General features: G+C 40.3%; 1 protein-coding gene across 4 annotated transcripts in view; it reads right to left on the reverse strand.

Moving 5' to 3' along the window:
- The window catches only part of heatr1 (HEAT repeat containing 1), a 120,834-nt gene extending 106,221 nt beyond the window's left edge, over window positions 1-14,613 (reverse strand). For all 4 annotated transcript variants that reach the window (XR_009515042.1, XM_059985663.1, XM_059985664.1 and 1 more), the window contains exons 1-2: window positions 14,526-14,613; window positions 7,162-7,313 (exon numbers count right to left, since the gene is read on the reverse strand). Coding sequence is in view for 3 of the 4 variants with exons in the window: in XM_059985663.1 (XP_059841646.1) it covers window positions 7,162-7,303 (142 nt within the window). In the remaining variant the exon portion in view is untranslated. The remainder of the gene's footprint in view (window positions 1-7,161; window positions 7,314-14,525) is intronic.
- Window positions 14,614-22,350: the final 7,737 nt, after the last annotated feature.

Here is a 22,350-nt window from a genome sequence, read left to right on the forward strand (position 1 = left end):
ACTGGAATAACAAATAGGATTGGAACAGGGTCAAATTACATCATGTGAAAAGTGAAAATATTGAATAAATGGCCTCCAAGTCTTTTCAAATTTAATAAAAGGGTCATCTATGACACCTCTAATTTTTTCCAAATTTAGACATAACATAGTTTGAGAAAACCAATGAAATATGGTAGGGGGTTTAACTTCTTTCCAATTCAAAAAAGTAGATCTTCTAGCCATTAATGTAAGGAATGCAATCATCTGACAAGCAGAAGAAGATAAATGAATTTACTCTATCATTGGTAAACTAAAGATTGCAGTAATAGAATGAGGTTGTAAATCAATGTTCAATACCGTGGAAATAATATCGAAAATGTCTTTCTAATATTTTTTCAAAAGCGGACATGACCAAAACATATGAGTTAAAGAAGCTATCTCAGAATGATATCTGTCACATATAGGATTTATATGGGAATAAAAACAAGCCAATTTATCCTTGGACATATGAACCCTGCGCACTACTTTAAACTGTATCAATGAATGTTTAGCACATATAGAGGATAAATTAACTAATTGAAGAATTTTATCCCAATTCTCAATAGGGATAGTAAGGTTAAGTTCTCTTTCCCAATCATTTTTAATCTTATAAAAGGCCTTTGAACGTATTTTCATAATTATATTGTAAACATTTGATATTACATCTTTCTGAAAAGGATTTAGTTCTAACAATTTGTCCAAAATATCCTAAGAAACAAGATTTGGAAAGGTAGGAAGTACAGTTTAAAAAATTCCTAATCTGTAAATATCTAAAAAAAATGAGATCTAGGCAAATTATATTTATTAGATAATTGTTCAAAAGACATAAAACAATTATCCAAAAATAAATCAGAAAATCGTAGTATACCTTCAGTCTTCCAAGCTGAATAAGCTTGGTCCATAATAGAGGGATGAAAAAAGAAATTGGATACAATAGGAATTGCTAAAACAAATTGATTCAACCCAAAAAATTTCCAAAATTGAAACCATATGCGTAAAGTGTGTTTAACTATCGGACTGTCAATTCGTTTATGCAATTTAGAAAGAGCAAAGGGAAGAGAAGTCCCTAAAATAGAACACAATGAAAATCCTTGAAAAGATTTAATTTCCAGATTTACCCAATGAGGGCTAGGAGATAAATCCAAATCCCTTAACCAACAATTCAAATATCGAATATTAATTGCCCAATAATAAAAATCTAAAATTAGGCAATGCCAATCCACCAATCTGGGATTTTTATTCTGCCATATATATGAGGAAATTTTTGAATCAACATTGCCAAAAAAGGATTTCGGAATAAAAATTGGTACCACTTGAAATACATATAAGAACTTGGATAAAATAATCATCTTAATAGCATTCATCTGACCTATCACAGATAAAGACAATGGTGACCATTTCGTAAACAAACATTTAATCTGATCAATTAAAGGTAAAAAATTAACCTTGAATAACTCCTTATGATTTATTGTAATTTTAATCCCTAAGTATATAAAAACAGTCAATAACTAATTTAAAAGGTAAGTTTCCATAAATTGGAACCTGCCTATTTAAGGGCAACAATTCACTCTTATTAAGATTCAATTTATACCAGGAAAAATTACTAAACTGAGCCAATAATAATATAACTGCAGGAATGGATTTCTCAGGATCAGAAATGTATAACAACAAATCATCTGCATATAATGATAACTTAATCCATCCTGCGAGTAATGCCAAAAATGTTAGGTGATTCTCTAATAGTAATTGCCAAAGGTTCCAGAGCAATATTAAATAATAATGGACTAAGAAGTAAGCCTTGCCTGGCATCCCGAAATAAACGAAAAAAAAAGGAGATCTTTCCTTGTTAGTAAAAACCTAGGCTACTGAAATATGATATATCAATTTAATCCAGGATATAAATGTCAGACTAAAATTAAACTTCTCAAGCACAGTAAATAATTATGGCCATTCAACTCTATCAAGTGCTTTCTCCGCATCTAATGAAATGACACATTCTGTGGTGCTGCGTGAAGGAGTATAAACAATATTCAGTAATCTCCTAATATTGAAAAAATAGCGATTTTTAATAAAACCAGTTTGATCCTCCAAGATAATTTGAGGTAATACCTTCTCCAGCCTGGTCGCCAATAACTTGGAAAAGATCTTGGAATCTACATTCAATAGAGATGGTCTATAGGATGCACAGTCAGTAGGGTCTTTATCTTTTTTCAATATTAAAGAAATGGAAGCTCTGTAAAAAGATTGTGGTAGTTTACCTAGTCTAATTGTTTCTTCAAAAACCCTGCACAACCAAGGAGAAAGAGTAGAGGAAGAAAACTTTAAAAATTCCACTGTATACCCATCTGGACCTGGTGCTTTCCCGGAATCCATACAGGAAATAACACCTTTAATTTCTACATCCGTAATAGGAGTTTCTAATATTAAAAGTTCTTCTGATGATAATTTTGGAAAATTCAATTTCCCTAAAAAATCATGAAAAGACATTTATCTCATCATGATTAACTGTCAGTTCACCATTCTGTTGGCAAATCTTAATAATTTGACATTTAACCGAAGCATTCTTCAATTGGTTAGCTAATAGTTTACCCGATTTATCACTGTGTATTTAAAAATCACTTCTGGTTTTCATTAATTGATTTTCAATCGAAGATGTAAGTAATAAACTGTGTTCCATTTGAAGCTCAACCCTTTGTAAAGCTCCTTACTAGGAGCAATCGAATATTTCTTGTCAACTTCTTTAATCTTATCAACCAATAGAAGTGTTTCCTTCTTAATATGTTTTCTCAAACCAACAGAATAGGAGATAATTTGTCCACGTATATATGCTTTAAAAGTGTCCCGAAGTGTTCTGCAGGAAATTTCATCCATGGTATTAGTTGAAAAGAAGAAATCAATCTGTTCCTTCATAAATTTAATGAAATCCAGATCTTGTAGTAAGGTAGAATCAAATCGCCATTGCTTCGTACTAGAAGCTGTGTCCATTAATTTAATAGAAAGTTTCATTGGAGCATGATCAGAGATGGCTATAACGTCATAATTACAACCAATTACAGATGGAATAAAATGAGAGTCAATGAAAAAGTAGTCAATTCTAAAGTAAGAATGATAGACGTGAAAAAAATGAAAACTCTTTGTCCTTAGGATGCAGAAATCTCTGAATATCGAAAATTCTAGTATCAATCAAAAAAGAATTGATATAAGTGGCCGACTTAATTGGTAAAGTCTGAATGGATATAGATCTATCCAGCAAAGGATTTAAACAATTGAAGTCACCACCCATTATTAACATATATTCATTTAGATTATGCAGAGAAGTAAATAAAGACTTAAAGAAATCAGGATAATCCATATTTGGAGCATAAACATTAACCATAGCAACCTTCTTATTCAAAAGTAACCCAGTAATTAACAAAAATCTACCATTCGGATCCAAAATAATATTGTGTCGAACAAATGTAATAGAGGAGTCAATAAAAATTGAAACTCCTTTTACTTTGGTATTCGAATTCAAATGGTACTGTTGATCCCCTCCAAAACCTAAAAAAAACGTTGATTATCCTCTTTCCTCACATGAGTTTCTTGTGCAAAAATAATATGCGCTTTCAGTCTTTGGAATACTTTAAAAATCTTTTTCCGTTTAATTGGATGGTTTAAGCCATTAGTATTCCAAGAGACAAAATTAATGGTCTGAGCCATATTTCTAAAATCAGCCCTTTGGTATTTGAAGAGTTAACCAAAGCACCCAGAAGAGGAACCGGAAATGACGACACATCGGACATTTTAGTAGTTTGAAATCAGCCCAAATGAAAAAACTAGAAAAACTAATAAAAAGACCCATAGAATTAGAAAGGAACCCCCTGCCCACCACCCACGAGAAAAAGACCCTCCTGAGCCTAAAGGAGGCCAGGAAAAAGAAGTGTGACACTAAATCTACCCCCATGTCTCCAGAAGGCAACTCCAAATATATAAAGGAGAAAAAAAATCCACCCAAAATCCTAAAAAGTAATTAACACTATGCTGAAACAGACTTCTTAATATAATTGCTTGTGAAAAGAAAACGAAAAGAATATGAACACTGGTAACTTATAAATCGGGTTAAAACCCGAACAAATAAAAGTTAGGATGTGATAAGAAAGGCATTATAGGAAGAAGACAAAAAAAAGGCGAAATCAAAAAAAAAAGCAAGAAGTATTTTAGAAAAGAAACCGCCATCTTAGTTACACAAAAAATGAAAAAATCAAAACATAAAAAAAATTCACCTTCAGAGAATAATAATGACCAAAAAATAAAACAATGGTTAAAGTAAATTAAAAAGATTAGTACGTCGATAAAGAAAAGCTTTAATAGGAATATAAAACGTAAAATAAACCTACACCAATAACCTGAAACAAAACCTGGTTTTAGAAACAAAAATTATCTTGTAATGATCAAAACCATACATTTATTAGAGATGAGAATCTGAAGCAATAGGATAATTCTCATCCAGAAAGCTTCGAGTATCAGATCTGGAGAGAAAAGCACACCGTGGTGCATTCCAAGGCGAGATTCTAAGTTTCACAGGGTATAAAAGCGCTGGTTTTAGGTTTTTCTCTTAACATTCAGACATCAAAGGTTTAAAAGTGAGCTGCCCCTTCATCACTTCTGGGCTAAAATCCTCCACAAGCCGGAATTGGAATTCTCGCAATTTAACCATCCCTAAACGACGAGCCAAACGAATAAGGTGCTCTTTAACATGCACATAATGAAATCAAACAATTACAACAGGCCGACTTGATGATTGGTGCATAATTCTATGGGCACGATCAAGTAACGGAGGACTATCTGGGAATACAGAAGGGAACGCATCCTTTAAAAGTTGAGCAAAATACTTCCGAGGGGTCTCCTTGTTCGATACCTTCCGGGAGACCAAGTATGCGTAAGTTCTGTCTTCTAGATCAATTTTCAAAATCGACACTCTTGGCTTTAGGTATTTCCAACTGTTTAATCGCCAAAGATAATTTCTGCTCCAGATCCTCGATTTTCAAGTCTCGCTTCCGAGTGTCCTCTTGCAGAGTTGCGATTAAAGTTTAATGCTGTTTAACTTCATGACTAATCTTATCCAGAGAATCCTGGAAATCCTTTAAATCTTCTTTGAAAGTTTGTCGTTGTTCAAATTTTTCATTTAAGAGCTCCAATAATGTATCATAAGTCAACTCAGTACGCTTAGGATCAGTCTTTTTTTTTTCTTTCCATTGCCGTTAGAATTTTTCCCAGGGTTTCGCCCTTTAGATCTTAAAGCCATTTCTATACTCATTTCTTCAAAATTCACAGTTCACTCTTAAAGTCCAAATAAGTAACAAGAATCTTCTGGTGTAGGTAAAGATAAGTTAAATAAGGGTGATCATAGGTTAAAAAAGTAAAGGTTAAGGAGTGAATCTAAAATAGTGCTCACTCCATGAGCGTCTCCTGGTGACCTGTTATGTGGCCTCTTTTGCAGCAAGTTTAACAATATAAGGGAAAACCACATTAAAATACTGAACTGGCCAGATAAAGCAAATATGGGACATTGTTTTAAAGTAAGCATGAATAGCTAGAAGCAGTGCTTCTAGTTGTAATGCAAACTTGTGGGAAAAAAATGAGAAGTGAATTCAAGCAGGGGTGTGCGACTCTGGAGTGTTGGAAAGGTTTGGATACTGGACTGAGGGAGCCAGCAGAATAAAGATTGGCTTTATTTGTCACACCCACATTGAAACATGCAATGAAATGCATCTGGCAATGTGCTGGGGGACAGTCACGCTTCCAGTGCCAACACAGCACCTCCACAACATACTAACCCTAACCGTATGTCTTCAGAATGTGGGAGAAAACCAGAGTACCTGGAGGACACATTCACACCACCCTCTGAGTTTTAGGAGCTCCTTCCCAGTTTCCCCTTGAATATTTCACCTTTCACGCTGAACTTATGACCTCAAGTTCTAGTCTCACCCTTACAGACCTTACAGACAGCAGCAGGAGTTGAATTCTGATTGCTGGTGCTGTAAAGCGTTAACTAAACACTCATTACTATGCCACCCGGATATTAGGATGAACTTCAGTAAGATGACAGCTTTTTCTTGCATTCTCTGTTTCTGCAAAAAAAATTATAGCCAAAAGCTAGCATGGCTGGTTGAGTCACAATGTAAGTCTGTTGATGTGCCTAGATGCCTTGCCCTTACTGAACTAACTTGTAGAAAATTTACAAGGGTGTTGCCAGGATTGAGAACCTGAGGTATAGGGAAAGGATGATTAAGTAGGTTACATGGTCGGCACAACATTGTGGGCCAAAGGGCCTGTAATGTGCTGTACATTTCTATATCGGATAATCCAACCACCTAGTGAAGGAAGCAGCCACTATGTTCTTCATGTCCAAGCTGGCATTGAGGGCAACTGCAATATACTGTTCTAAACTGAGAACATATACAGCCATGTGAGCAGTAACAGCCTCAATTTAACTTCTACATTGGCACCTTTCATCAATACAGCAGAGTGTGGGTGTTTTGCTGAATGTAGTACCCTTATGAAGTTCCACTACTTTAAATTACTTTCATCATGGAATTTAACCATCAGGTATGAAAATGGTATCTTTCAAATGAGTTGCAGGACTGTTTTTTTAAAATTAAACATCAAGGTCTTTAACAAAGAAAATTTATGGCTAGCTTTGGTTTTCATAATGATCTTCATGGCTGTTATGAAAAAAGTCAGGTCTCCAGTGAATATTGATCACAAAAATTATTAGGCAATCAGCATTGTTACAGCTATGATTAAAACATACAATTTCAAACAGGAGTTTAAAAGATTTGAAAGGTAAGTTAATAGCACTAGCATATAGTGCCAGATGTCTCAGTTCAAGAAACGAACTGAAGTTAAAAAATAATGATATAGTCACATATACTGTTAGACATCTCAACCCAAAATTGGATTGAATGGGAAAATTAACATGGGAATAAGTTTAACTCCACAGATCAAGATACAGAAAGGCCAGAGATGGTTTTGCAGCAGTGAAGTAATGAACTGGCACGTGCTACCAATATATGCCACGTTTGGCCCTCCTTGGCAATAGTGTTAACAATGCAGGGAGTAAATTTGCTGAGGAACGATAACGTAGATGTATTCAACACTTACCTATGGCAAAGAATGTTTCCCTGTCAATGGTAGCAGCTTCCTTACAATCAAACAACAATGATGCAACTTCTTTGCGAGAGAAAAGACTTGCATCAGTTTGGGGGAGTGCCAAGCGCTTCAGCTGATAGGCTAAAGAGGTCATTTTGCTTTTCCTAAAACAAGAAGGTGGGAGAAAGTATTTAAGGTCAGATTCTCAGCATGGCAATTTGATTTTTAATAAACTTAAATTTGTTGTGTGTCTGCTAAAAAAAAGCTTGCTACTTTAAAAACCATGCATTTCTATAGCACATATGTCTCCTTCAGAACAACCCGAAGCATTTTACAATGTATTATGTACACTGATATATCACTATAACATTCAGAGAAACTCATCCAAATGTTCCTGATCCAACCATGTGCCAAGAGAGCCCATTGCTGTCTCAGTTTCTTCACGAAGCTATGTCTCCTTTGGCCCTCACCAATTTTTATAGATGCACCATAGGAAGCATCCTATACTGATGCATTACTGCATGGTATGGCAACTGTACCACAACTGTAACACAAGAAACTGCAGAGTTTTATTAACAGCTCAGTACATCACAGAGCTTCCACGGGCTCTGTCCACAATTCTCACAGCCTCGACAGAGCAGCCAACATAGCACAATGGAATCTAAAGCAATGGCTGAGCAAAGCCCCAAAGCCATATTCAAGTTTGCTGATGACACCACTGTCATAGGCCGAATCAGCATTTTAGAGGGAGACTGAAAACTGGCTGAGTGATGCCTGACCAACAATTCACTCAACATCAGCAAGACCAAAGAACTGATTGGGAAGCTCAAAAACACTCTCATCAGTTCTCATTGAGGGGTCAGCTATGGAAAGGGTGAGCAGCTCGTTCCTGGACGTTAACATCTCAGACGATCTACTCTGGGACCACCATATTGATGCAGTGCTGTACTTCATTCAGAATTCGAGCAGGTTTGGTGTTCCATCAGCTCTGTCACATGCACAAGCCTCCCCACCACAGGAGATGCCATCTCATTGGCTCTTCATGCAACACATCAACATCTGGACAGTAAAGATGCATACATCAGGATGCTCATTATCGACTACAACTTGCCATTCAAAACTATCACCGCCCCTTAAAATTCACCAATTATCTTCAAGACATTGGCCTCAATAATAATAAAATTTCATTTTCTGTTTCCAAAGTATCACCAGATTTACATTCATTCTGTAAGAATTATTTAATAAGGTAGATGCAATTGGCTCTTACATTCTCATTCATCCATCCATGTAAACTCCCCTGTCACATTATCAAAAAACCCCTCAGGCCAGGGATTCCCAACCTCTTTTATGCCATAGACCCGCTACCATTAACCAAGGGGTTGGTGTACCCCAGGTTGGGAACATGTGCCTCAGGTAGATCGTTGCCATGCATTTACTTTATTCATTTCCCTCTGCCTCACAAGGATGATCCTTGGGCCTACTGCTTCTTCCTTCATGGATTCCATTTGCCATAACACTTCAGTGCAAACTGGAAAACTTCCCATTCAGTTTTTTTATAATTAAACTCCATACATTTGCTCACAGTAAAGTAATGCTGCTATACATCCCACATATTTCTCCTAAAATGTCTGAATTCCTCCCCCACCCCCAATTTCTAGTTGTCCACCCTAACCATCTGCAAGGCATTGGCAGCCATATTAAGTATAACTACATGAATATCAGCCACATGCCTGATAAAAGATTGAAGAAAAAGTTGTTAACAATGTGCCCCTATGGTTTGATCTTTGTTACTGTGGTAAGACATGCACTGAAATCCCATCAGCATGAAAGATAGCCACATCATCCATGTCCTGTATATATTCTGTTTGGAGCTGCCCAGGGAACTTCCACTTCTAAAGCTTGTTGAATCCATTCACCAGATTTAAAGGAATATCCAATTAAAATCAACAGATGCCCCAAAAGTTTGTGCTGCCTCGAGCACAGACCCTAAGCTCATCAATCGGATCTCTCACTGTCAAGTGCACCTCAGCAATCAACTCTGGATACCATTTTTGCCAACTGACAGGACCTTTGACAATGTTTCCTCAATTTTGGATGTGAAATAGCTTATTGAAATTAACAACATTCATTTATTATGCAACAATAAAAAAGAGGCCACAAAGACCAATTATTGCTTCTGGTACCCACAACTGACAGACAGTTAACTCTAAATGAAGCCACGCTCAGTTGGGTGCAAATCTTTGCTTTGGATTGTCTCACCTGCAACCTCAAGGCAGCCCTTATAATGCCTATTTTTCACACAAAGTCTGCCTCTCAACCTAATGTCAATGCTGAAAGTGAGCGAATAAAGAGCTAGTATTTTACTACCTCTCGATAAATCGACTGCAACTGAGTTTCTGAATCAATATGCTGCTGTTCAGTTTTCAATTCCTCAGTCCATTCCAATGAACTCCTGCCTTGCATTATTAAAATGCAAATAAAAGTAAAGGGAATTCAGATGTTCGGCACTGACCAGCAAGGCTGGAAGCAGAGACTGCTGAACTCTGCCAGGTTTCCCCTGATTTCAGAGGTTCCACTGAGCCCATGTTGATCAAAACACCAATATCAATGCTGGTACAGGAGCCATGTATCTGTTCTCTACCTGCTTTGTATTCTGCGTTGTGCACTTACTATGTTTATAATGGTAACTAGTCATGTGAGTGGAGGTGTGGGAAAAGTGAAGGAAATAAGCTATGTTATTCTGCTCATTTTTTTGCATTTTGTTGCTTGGGACTGGTAGAGGTCATGTCTTTGCTGACCACTGAGATAATGCTCAATAATTAATGCTAATTAATTGTATGTTTACTAATTGCTAATAAAGGATTGAATAAAGGGTTCAACATTCGGAGCAATTATTGGAGCACTGGACGTGTCACACAAGTATAACAGTCTCAAGCAAGCAGCAACCTTTTCTGGTTTTGATTTTGGATTAGTTTGGCCGCGAGAGCCAGGTTTATACAACTTGAATTTATATGGAACTTTTAACGTAATTAACAAGTTCGAAGGCTTGATGCAGGGCTCAGCAAATAAAAATTCAAATTAAGATACTTAAAAATGACATTTGGGCAGCTAGGCCAAAGAACTGGGTTTAAAAGGAATGTCTTAAAAGTGAGGAAGAGAAGCTAAGCAATCAACTGAGGGTCAAGGCAACCCTTCTAATGGAATAAAAAAAGGCCATGCAAGGCAGCAGAAAGGAGATAAGGCTACAAGGGTTTGGGGGATCTGAAAACCACAATGGGAACTTTGAAAGAATTTTAACAATATTGGTTCAGGAACCAGAGTATTGATGGGATGGTGCAAGTCAGGATATGGACACAGATTTCAGGTAAGTCTGAGAGGGAGAAGAAATGGACAAGTGAGAATCACAGTCATCTACAAGATGACCGAAAAGAACTTTGTGGCAGTGGAACTGCAACAGGGACAGAGCAAACACAGTGCTGCAACACCAGAAACCCAGGTTCAATTCTGACCTATGTAGAATTAGCACATTCTTGCCATGATCTTTTAGGTTTCCTTCCCCATCGCAGTGAGATGTGGGTTGGATTGACAGGTTAATTGGCCATTGCAAATTGCCCCTCGCACGTGAGTGAGTGATTGAAGTCTAGGGAGAGTTGATGTGAGTCTGGGAGAATAAAATGAGATGAGTGCAACTAAGTACCAATGGTCAGCTCATTTCTAAGATGTATGACTTCAGCATGCTGTACAAATTCAGCTTTGAGCAACTGAAGGGCAATGCAGGGATGAAGCAGTTAAAAGTCATCAATGGAGGGTCTGAGGTGATGTCAGTTAGACAGGGTATAGAAAGCACAACCTATTCCTGAGGAACATTACTGAACCAATATTTTTAAATGACAAGTGGCTAGCTTAAATTCAAGTAAATTCAAATATAAAACTGCAAGTACTCAAAATTTGAAAATAAAACAAAATGCTAGAAAATGAAGAGAAACTGAGTTAATTTTTCATGACAGAACTAGGAAAGACAGAAACTAAATTTTAAATTGCACTAAGTTTTCTGCATGGCTAGGTAGGATAGGGTGATAAAGTGAGGCTGGGTGAGAAGCTGCTAAAGCAGTTTATGGAGATGAATGATGGAGATTAGAGAGATAATACAAACAACGGTGTGAAATGCCCATCAGGTCAGTCTCCGTTAGAGTCCTATCATCACATCCCAATCCTTTCTACAACTTAAAACTAAATTGTTTTCCCCCTTTCCATTCAGATCTTTGACCTAGTGTGTTGTCTTTCCACATGTTGCCTGAACTCTTCCAGTTGGATTAATTGCAGATTTATTTAATAATTTGTATTTAAATTCTCCAGACACCATTATCATCGAGAAGTCAGGCTGCAAGTTAAGTAAGTTATCTGTATCCTGTAGAGTCTGACAAATGCATCTGAGATGTCAGTAAACAAAACAAAATGCCAGTTCACTTCATGATCACCCAGTGCTTGCCTCAGGAGAATACCACCTCGTCCCAAAATAAACTTGGTTACAAATGACCACTTTAGTTTCAAACATGAAATCAATGTGGCAGAGAACACTGGAAAATGGGTTCGTTATTGTCACGGGTACTGAGGTGTACTGAAAAACTTGCCTTGCATATCATCCACACAGATCAATTCATCACAACTGAACAATTAGAGTGCAGAATACAGTGTTACAGTGCCAAGAAGGTGCAGTGCACGCAGGCAATAGGATGCAAAGTCACAATGAGGTACACTGTGAGGTTACGAGTCTTTCTTATCATACGATGTACCATTCAGCAATCTTATAACGGCAGAATAGAAGCTGTCCTTGAGCCTGGGGGTGGTACATACTTTCAGGCTTTTATAGCTTCTGCTTGATTGGAAGGGGGGGGGGGAAATGAAGGCAGAATGTCTGGGGAGTGTGGGATTTTTGATTCTGTTGGCTTTCCTAAGGCAACAAGTATAGAAGGTGTTCAAGGAAAGGAGGCTGGTTTAAATGATATGCTGAGCTGAGTCATGACTCTCTGCTGCTTTTTGCAGTCACTTGTAGCGCAGTTGTGATACTCAGACACGATGCATCCAGGTGGGATGTTTTCGAGGATGCATCCATAAAAATTGATGAGAGTCAATGGGATATGCTAAATTTCTGTAGCCTCCTGAGGAAGTAGAGGTACTGGTGAGGTTTCCTGCCCATGGCATCTAATGGGTTGGACTAGGCCAGGCTATTGAGATTCGATCAGATTCAACTTTATTGTCATTGTGCCAAGTACAGATACAAAGCCAATGAAATGCAGTTAGCATCTAACCAGAAGTGCAAAAGAATAGTGTTATTTACAAAACAACTGTGAATAAAAAGTGCCACAGCACACAAATATAAAAGTACTGAGACAGTACAATATGGGTGCAATACTGCTTAGCGCTGTGATGTGAGGTTCGGCATGGTCACAGCCTCAGGGAAGAAGCTCTTCCTGTGCCACCTGCTGGTGCGGGAGTGGAGGCTCCTGTAGCACCTACTGGATGGGAGGAGAGTAAAAAGTCCATGGTTAGGGTGAGATGCATCCTTGATAATGCTTTTTGCCCTACCCAGGCAGCGTTTATGGTAGATGTTCTCAATGGTGGGCAAATGGATGCCAATAATCCGCTGGGCAGTTTTCACCACCAGCTGGAGTGCTTTGTGGTCCGATATGGGACAATTGCCATACCACACTCAGATGCAGTTGGTGAGTATGCTCTCAACGGTACAGCGGTAAAAGTCTGTCAGTATCCTGGGACAGAGGTGAGCTTTCTTGATGTTCCCCAGGAAATAAAGGCACTGTTGTGCCTTTTTGATCAGGATGGAGGAGTTCAGGGACCAGGTGAGATAATCGGAAATGTGGACACCAAGGAATTTGAAGTTTGATACACGCTCTACTACAGCCCTGTTAATGTAGATGGAGAAGTGAGTGTGGCTCCTAGCATGCCTTAAGTCCACAATGATCTCCTTGGTCTTCAGGGTGTTAAGGGCCAGGTTGTTGTTGGCACACCACATGGCCAGGTGCTGGACCTCGGCCCTGTAGGCCATCTCGTCAGCCTCTCTGATCAGGCCGACCACTGTGCTGTCGTCTGCGAACTTGATTATGGAGTTAGAACCATGTACAGGAACACAGTCATAGGTGAAAAGGGAGTACAGAAGAGGACTCAGCACACAGCCTTGAAGCACGCTGGTGTTCAGGGTGAGAGTGGAGGAGGAGAGGTTGTCTAACTTAACAGATTGGGGTATGTTAGTCAGAAAGTCCAAGGTCCAATTGCAGAGAGATGAGCTGATACCAGGCTGGCGAAGTTTGGCGATCAGCTTGGAGGGGGTCACAGTATTGAATGTGGAACTAAAGTCAATGAACAGCATTCTGACGTAAGAGTTGCGGCTGTCCAGGTGGGTAAGGGCAGAGTAAAGTGCCATGGAGATGGCGTCATCTGTTGACCTGTTGGTGCGATAGGCAAATTGATGGGGGTCCAGGGTAGTGGGCAGACAGGATTTCAGATATAATAGAACCTGTCTCTCAAAGCACTTTGCAATGATGGGGTGAGTGCAACTAGGCAGAAGTCATTCAGATTTGTGGCAGCGGAATGCTTCAGCACTGGTATGATGGTGGCAATCTTGAAGCTTGTGGGGACAACTGCTTGGACCAGGGACAGATTGAAAATGTTCACTACTAGGAACTTTAAGTTCTCGAACCTATAACTTGCAAAATTTAAAGCTGCTCTATAGTTGCAAGGGTTGCTGGCAAGGTAACATTCCTATAAAATGCAAGGGTACCCAAGTCACAGAAATCCTGAAATGTGACGAACTGTACCTAAATACCATTATATTTCCCCATAACTTTTGATTTATCACAATTTAAAATAAAAACAAGCTCAAGTATTTCTATGGGGACACAAGAGACTATATATGCTGAAATCTGGAGCAATGCACAAAGAAGAACTGGAGGAACTCAGCAGGTCAGGCAATTAGACTTGAAAGCAACTGAAGGATCTTGAGCAGAAATGACGACTGTCTATTCCCCTCCATTCGATGCTGCCAGACCTGCTGATTTCCTCCAGCGATTTAAAGTGTTGGTCAAGCTTCCACGTGTCTGAATGATATACAACGTCAGTTATGTCCTTATTACGGCATTAAGAGACAAGAACATCCAGGATATTTCACTATATAAAAGATCGGGTGTATCTGAGAACCTGGCGGTGCTGCGGGAGATGAAATAACCCATTAATCGCGCCCTCACTACAGCCTAAATAACAGCGGGGCTGACCTCCCCTCTCCCAGTGCTGTATCTAAAATATAACGTCTGCCTGAGGAATACAGTGACCCCCGCGCCTCCGATTATGTCTGTCAAACTCACCTTTTCGTTTAATTTTGATTTTAAGACACTATCCACGCTCTCCTCTCCCGCTGTCCACATGGGAACGTGCACGGCACCCCTGACCCGGAAGCAGATCCACGGCCCTTCCCCTCCAGCGCCGCCTGCGGCCGGGAGGACCGGCATACTTCCGATGCGGAGCCGCACTTGCATCGGTGAAGGTTTAAATCTTGCAATGACTTCCTCAGTTCAGTTCTGTACCCAGGCACTGTTTCATCAAATTGCTTAATTCAAACTTAAGGGTAAACACAAGAAATTCTGCAGATCCTGAAGAAGAGTCTTGGCCAGAAACATCGACAGATTGTTGGCCGGAACCTGCTGCGTTACTGCAGCATTTTGTGTGCGTTACTCTGAATTTCCATCATCTGCAGAGTCTCTTTTGACTATCTTCAACAAATCCACCAGTTTCTTAAATTATTTATTACTGGGCTCAGGTAGAGAGAAAGAACTTTCTACATTTACCAAACACATTTAAGTGATAGTATTGAAGAAAAACACAGCACAAAAGTGAGTCCTTTTGGCTCACCTATGCTAATCCCAGTTGGCCAGACTGTAAAAAGTACAGTCGGCGTTTGGAGTCAAAACCCTTTGGCAGGACTGGAGAAGAAAAGCTGAGGAGGAGATCTGAAAGGTGGAGGAGAGGAAAGAGAAACAGCAGGCGATAGGTGAAACTTGGGGCGGGAGGGATGAAGCGAAGAGCTGGGAAGTTGATTGATAAAAGAGACAGGCCATGGAAGAAAGAAGAAAGGGCGGGGGGAGGGGAGCACTAGAGGGAGACTATGGATGGGCAAGGAGATAACATGAGGGAGGGACAAGGGGGATGGGAAATGGTGGTGGGGGCGGCATTACTGAAAGTTTGAGAAATCGACGCTCATGCCATCAGGTTGGAGGCTACCCAAATGGAATATAAGGGGTTGTTCCTCCGACCTAAGTGTTGCCGTCTCCTGACAGCGGAAGATGTCTTGGATGGGAATGGGAAGTGGAATTAAAATGTGTGGCCACTGGGAGATCTTGCTTGTTCTGGTGGACAGAGCGTAGATGCTCGGCAAAGCGGTCTCCCAATCTACCTTGGAGAAACAACACCTTATATTCCGTTTGGGTAGCCTCATACTTGATGACATGAACATCAATTTCTCGAACTTCCAGTAATGCCCCCTCTCACTATTTCCTACCCCCTTTTCCCTCTCTCATGTTATCTCCTTGCCCACCCATCGCCTCCCTCTGGTGCTCCACTCCCCTTTCTTCTTTCTTCCATGACCTTCTGTCTCTTTCACCAATCAATTTCCCAGCTCTTTGCTTCATCCCTCCCCCTTCAATTTTCACCTATCACCTGGTGTCTCTCCCCTCCCCCCCACCTTTCAAAACTATTCCTCAACTTTTTTTCTTCAGTCCCGACAAAGGGTTTCAGCCTGAAACGTCAACTTACTATTTTCCACAGATGCTGCCTGGCCTGCTGAGTTCCTCCAGCATTTTGTGTGTGTTGCTCGGATTTCCGGCATCTGCAGATTTTCTCTTGTTTACGCAGTATCCCTCTATACAAGATTGTTTAATGTCATTTCCAGTACCAAGTATAAAGGACAATGAAATAATTGTTACTCTGGATCTGATGCAGCACAAAAGAAACACAATCAGATAAAGAACATAATAATTAAAAAAAAAAAATAAATATAAATAAATGAGATGGCTTATATACATTGAGTGTATGTCTATAAAGTGACGCTGGATACAGGAGTGTCTGTATATAAAGTGACTGACAGGCAATAACAATGTTGTTGTGCTGAGGGAGAAGGAGTGGTGTTCGTGGTACTTTTCCCATCTAAATACCTTGTAATAGTAACTGCCACCACGACTTCCTCTGGCAGCTCGTTCCAGATATTTACAACCTTCTGTGTGATAAATTCACCCCTCCAGCCTTCTTTAAACTTCTTTCCTTTCACTTTAAACCTGTGCCCAACAGTTCAAGACTCCCCTACCCTAGGAAAAAGATTTTGACCACTTATTATATCTGTTCTCCACATAAGTTTGTAAACCATGATAAGGTCACCCCTCAGCCTTCTTCAGTCCATCGTCATCGTTATGTACCATATCCTATGATATGGGTGATCACATTCTATCCATGACTGTGATTGTTCTTGGCAAATTCTTCTATAGCCATTGCTATCTTCAGGGCAGTGCCTTTACAAGACTGATGACCCCAGCCATTATCACTGCTCTTCAGACATGGTTTTATTTTATTTATTGAGGTACAGCACAGAATAGGCCCCTTGAGCTGCACTGCTCAGAAATTCCCCAACTTAATCCGAGCCTAAACACTGGACAATTTACATTAACCAATTAACCTATCAACAAGTGGGTCTCCAAAGCAGGTGCCACGCCTTGCCCACGGGTGACCTGCAGGCCAGCAGAAGGAAGGAGAGCCTTGCACCTCCTTTGGTAGAGACGTATCTCCACCTCACCAACCATTCTCCCGTTAGTGGTGAAAATATTTGTATGCTACATGTTAATCCACAAGAGAATGACAAGGTTAAAGATTCAAGGTTGTTTCCTGTCATTCTTTGGTGCACGAGTGTTGAGGAGAACAAAATGATTGTTAATCTGGATCCAATGCAGCATTCAAAATACAGTAAGTATAAACATAAAAGCCATTCTAGAAAGCACGATGTGCCAGTAATGTGGCCATGCACTGGCGGAGAGAAGGGGAAATGAAGGGTACTGGGGGGCTGTGGAGAGGGGTGGCAGATGTGTGGTGGGATTGGTTAATGGGTGAAGGTTTTGATCAACCTGATATCTTGGGAGAAGTAACTGTTTACGAGTCTAGTGGTCCTGGTGTGGATACTGCACAGCCTCTTCCCTGATGCAACTGTGGCAAACAGTCAATAAGCTGAGTGGGTATGTATTAACAACCCAAGCATCCAAAATAAAATGAGGAACCATTCAAGGTAAAAAGAAGAAATTCTGCAGATGCTGGAAATCCATAGCAACGCACACAAAATGCGGAACTCAGCAGGTCAGACAGCAGTTACGGAAATGAATAAACAGTCAATGTTTCGGGCTGAGATTCTTCAACTGGGAAGGGGAAAGACACCAGAATAAAAAGGTGGGGGTCAGGGAAGGAGGATAGCTGGATGGCGATAGATAGGTGAAGTCAGCTGGGTAGGAAAGGTAAAGAGCTAGAGAGAAAGGAACCTGATAGGAGAGAGTGGACCACAGGAGTAAGGGGAGGAGGAGAGAAACCAGGGGGAGGTGATTGACAGGTGAGAAAAGGGGCCAGAGTGGGGAATCAAAGAAGAGGGGAAGGGTAGGGAATTTTATTTTAGCCAGAAGGATAAATTGAGATTCATGCCTTCAGGTTGGAGTGCTGGTAACTAGACAATCATTATATTGTCTTGTAACCAGCACTTCCAAAATGTTAATGAGCAGCAATGTTTGAAAGTTCAGCCCCATTGTCAGCACTGGACCAACAGTGTTGTAATGTTTGATGGTAAGTCTTTTTGATGTACCTCCTTGTAGTGAGGTATATTTAATACCAGAAGCATAGATGAGATGAAGGAAGCTGCTGCTATCTACAGAACAATAGTTGTGATCAGGCAGCACGACTTACTCATTGTTAACACAGGACCCAGTCACTTCAGAAGGGATGGAAAAGAGCAAGGGGAGGGTGGAGGGTATTGCTGATACCTGTGAATTGCTTCACATAAGAACAAAATTACATCTGAATCCTCACAGGCCTCATTCCAAAATAAAAGATGAGATAACATTAAAAAGGGATTTGCTTGACAATGTTTAGGAGTAGCTGCTTTAACCCCTCCCAACATGTATTGTATTCCTTTGAATAGGAAGAGAAGACCAATGTAGAAGTAGGAAAGGTTTTGGTCAAGTATATAGTAATTCTGTAGTTGTATCTTATTGATGCTCTATCAATAACTCTAGGAGACTGGAAGTAGAGTGAATAACGATAGGCTTTTATTAACAGTGAAAATGGAGCACGACAATGTTGGATGACCGTGGAAGGAGCAGTGCCCCAATCACCTTTATCCAGGGGTCTGTGGGAGGAGCCACAGGAGCAGTCAGCAGAGGGGCGTGTCCACGCAGGTAGACATGGTTTATTACCACACTTAGCTTGCAATGTAGGTAGGCATGTGTTGTGCTACTTCAGAAAGCCAGAAGAGTTAAGTTGCTTGCAAGTAGCTATTTTCTTCTGTGCAGTAAGGGATATTGTCAGTCAGATCTCCCAGAGGCTTCCAAAACTTGAGCTGTCAAGGTTGTTAAGGTCAGCTGGGGTTTCACTTACAGATGAGCTCTGTCACTTGGAAAATTACTCTAAAAGATCCACAAGCAAGACATCCTCCAAAAACACAACAGTGTTCTGCTGGATTTTGAAAAATCTAATTGCTGCTACCCTGTTAATTTTATCTTTCATAAATAGAAATATTTTCTTGTAAAATTTTAAAAGCATGGAGAAGAATTAGAGATAACGATTAGCTTTATTTGGCAGATGTACATTGAAACATACAGTGAAATACACTGTCAGCATCAAATCAAATCAGTGAGGATTGTGCAAGGCAGCCTGCAAGAGTTGCAATGCTTCCAGCACCAAAATAGCATGTCCATAACTCAATAATCCTAACCCATACTCTTCATCTTTGGAATGAGGGAGGATAACGGAGCACATGGAAGAAACAAACATGGTGGTTGTGTATTTAATATTTCAGCAGTATTTGAGTAATCGTGTAAAAATATTGTTTGATTATGCATTCTTGTTAGTTTAAATAACTCATAATGGGTTAAAGGTAAAAATACGTGTTGCCTATGTCATCACCCTACCATGTGATATGTGCACACCTTGCTTAAAGTAAAAATGAACTTAGACTTATAAACATGACCTAACCTGCAGATGCTGGAAATCCAAGCAACACACACACAATGCTGGAGGAACTCAGCAGGTCAGGGATCATCTATAGAAAAGAGTAAACATTCAATGTTTCGGACTGAGACCCTTCATCAGGACTGGAAGAAAAGATGTGATGTCAGAGCCAGAAGGTGGTGGTGGGGGGGGGGGGGGGAAGAAGTACAAGGTGGCAGGTGAAACCGGGAGGGTGGAAGGGCAAAGTAAAGATCTGGGAAGTTGAGTGTTGAAAGAGATAAAGGGCTGGAGAAGGGGGAATCTGGCAGGAGAGGGTAGAAGACCACAGAGGAAAGGGAAGGGAGAGGAGCACCAGAAGGAGGTGATGGTAGGTAAGGAGATGAGGTGAGAGAGGGAAATGGGAATGGGGGAGTAGTCAAGTGGGGAGCAATTACCAGATGTTTGAGAAATCAATGTTCATGCCATCAGGTTGAAGGTTACCCAAATGGAACGTAAAGTGTTGCTTCTCCAACCTGAGAGTAGCTTCATCATGATAGTAGAGGAGGCCACGACTAACATGTTGGAACAGGAATGAGAAGTAGAATTGAAATGGGTGGCCACTGGGAGATCTCCCTTTTTCTGGTGGACTTGGTAGACTTTTGATTTTTCTTTTCATCTAGAAAATTGTCTGCCTTTTATTTCTTCTACCAAATTGCATGACCATACACTTCCCAACACTGTATTCCATCTGTGTCTTCTTTGCCCATTTTTCTAATCTGTCTAAGTCCTCCTGTAGCCTTTCTAGTTCCTCAAAACTACCTGGCCCTCCACTTATCTTCATATTAACTACAACCTTGGCCACAAAGCTATCAATTCCATCATCCAAGTCATTGACATATAATGTAAAAAGAAGTGATCCTAACACAGACACCTGTGGAACATCACTAGCCACCAGCAGCCAACCAAAAAAGGCTCTCTTTCTTCTCACACTATCAATCAGCCATGCTTCATCCATGCCCGAGTTTTTCCTGAAATACCGTGGGCTCGTAGCTTGTTATGCAGCATCATGAGTGGCACCTTGTCAAAGGCCTTCTAAGAATCCAAGTACAAAACATCCACTAATTCTCCATTGTCTATCATGTGTACTATTTCCTCAAAAAATTTCAATAAACTTGTCAGGCAGAATTTTCCCTTAAGGAAACCATGCTGACTTTGGCCTATTTTATCATGTGACCCCAAGCACCCTGAGACCTCATCCTTAACAATTGACTCCAACATCTTCCCAACCACTGAGGTCAGGCTAATTGGTGTATAATTTCCTTTCTTCTGCCTCCCTTCCTTCTTGAAGAGCAGAGTGATAATTGTAATTTTTCAGTCCTCTGGAACCATACCAAAATCAATTAATTCTTCAAAGATCATTAATGATGCCTCCACAATCTCTTCAGCTACCTCCTTCAGAACCCTGGGGTGTACACTATCTGATCTAGGTGACTTATCTATCTTCAGACCTTTCAAATTCCCAAGGACCTTGTCTCCAGCAATGGCAACTTCACACACTTTTGCTCACTGGCACTCTCGAACATCCGGCATACTGGTAATGTGTTTCACAGTGAAGACTGATGCAAAATATCTTATTTAGTTCATCCACCATTTCCTTGTCTCCCATTACTACCTTGTCATCATTATTTTCCAGTGTCTGATATAAACTTTGGGTATCATTTTTGATATTATTGGCTATCTTACCTTCATATTCCATCTTTTCCTTCTTCATGACTTTTTAGTTGCCTTCTGTTGTATTTTAAAAGTTTCCCAATCATCTAACTTCTCACTAATTTTTGTTTTAGTACATACTTTGATGTTGGCTTTGACTTCTCTTGTTAGCAACAATTGTATATTCTTGCCTTTATAATGCTTCTTGGTCTTTGGGATGCACACATCCTACAAAATCCACCTTTCCACAGAATCCCTACAACTTGTGCCAGGAGGTAACCATCAGGAACAGTTCTCCTATCTTGTTAATTTGCTTGAACTACTGTTGGCCTTCCCTGGCTATCTTGACTCAACTCACAGATCGATTGGTCCCTAAAGGTGCTTCAAGAGGAGGAACCAGCATGCCCGTCTACCTGTCTGGGTCCAGCTCAAGCCCCAATGTCAGCATATCCCCTCCAATGTCAACTGCTAGTGCCAACCTGTCTGACATTCCAGCTGAATGTGCTGAGCTCCTTGAGGTCTTCAGTAAAATGAAGGCCACCTTTCTGCCTTCCCACTGCACCTGATACCAGTCCTTCCCAGGGATGGCTCTTTTCTCTTTCTTGTCCTGAAATTGTGGCAATGGAAGAGCACATCAAGGAGGCATTGGCCTTAAGGTTTATCTGTCCGTCATGCTTGCCTGCAGGAGAGGGCTTCTTGTTTGTCAGTAAGAAGGATGGCAAGCTCTATCTCTGCATTGATCATCAGCTGCTCATAATGAAGAACTACTACCCTCTTCCCCTGCATTTGAACATCTCTAAGGTTCTTCAAGATAACTTTATACAACGCTTACAATCTGGTTCATATTGAAGAAGGGGATGAGTGTAAGAAAGCATTCAACACCTCAACTGGCCACTATGAGTACCTCGTGATGCCCTTTGGTCTGGCCAGGGCCCCTACTGATTTTCAGTCCTTGGCCAATGATGCGCCTGGGACATGTTGAATCCATTTCTTTCTGTGTATTTGGATGACATTCTTATCTATTCGCATTCTCCACAGGAACACATCCAGCATGTCTGGAGGTTCTCAGGTAGCTCCTCGAGCACAACCTTTATGTCAAGCCAGAGAAGTGTGAGCAGGTGTCATCCTTGGGGGATCTCCTCACCCCTTCCAGTGTTCAATACGTACATTTAGTGTCAGAGAAATGGATACAATATACATCCTGAAACTAGTTGTAGCTATTACTATCAGGTCAATAACCACGTTCATGTTCCA

The sequence above is a fragment of the Hypanus sabinus genome, chromosome 12 (genome assembly GCF_030144855.1).
Source record: "Hypanus sabinus isolate sHypSab1 chromosome 12, sHypSab1.hap1, whole genome shotgun sequence".
Taxonomy (NCBI): domain Eukaryota; kingdom Metazoa; phylum Chordata; class Chondrichthyes; order Myliobatiformes; family Dasyatidae; genus Hypanus; species Hypanus sabinus.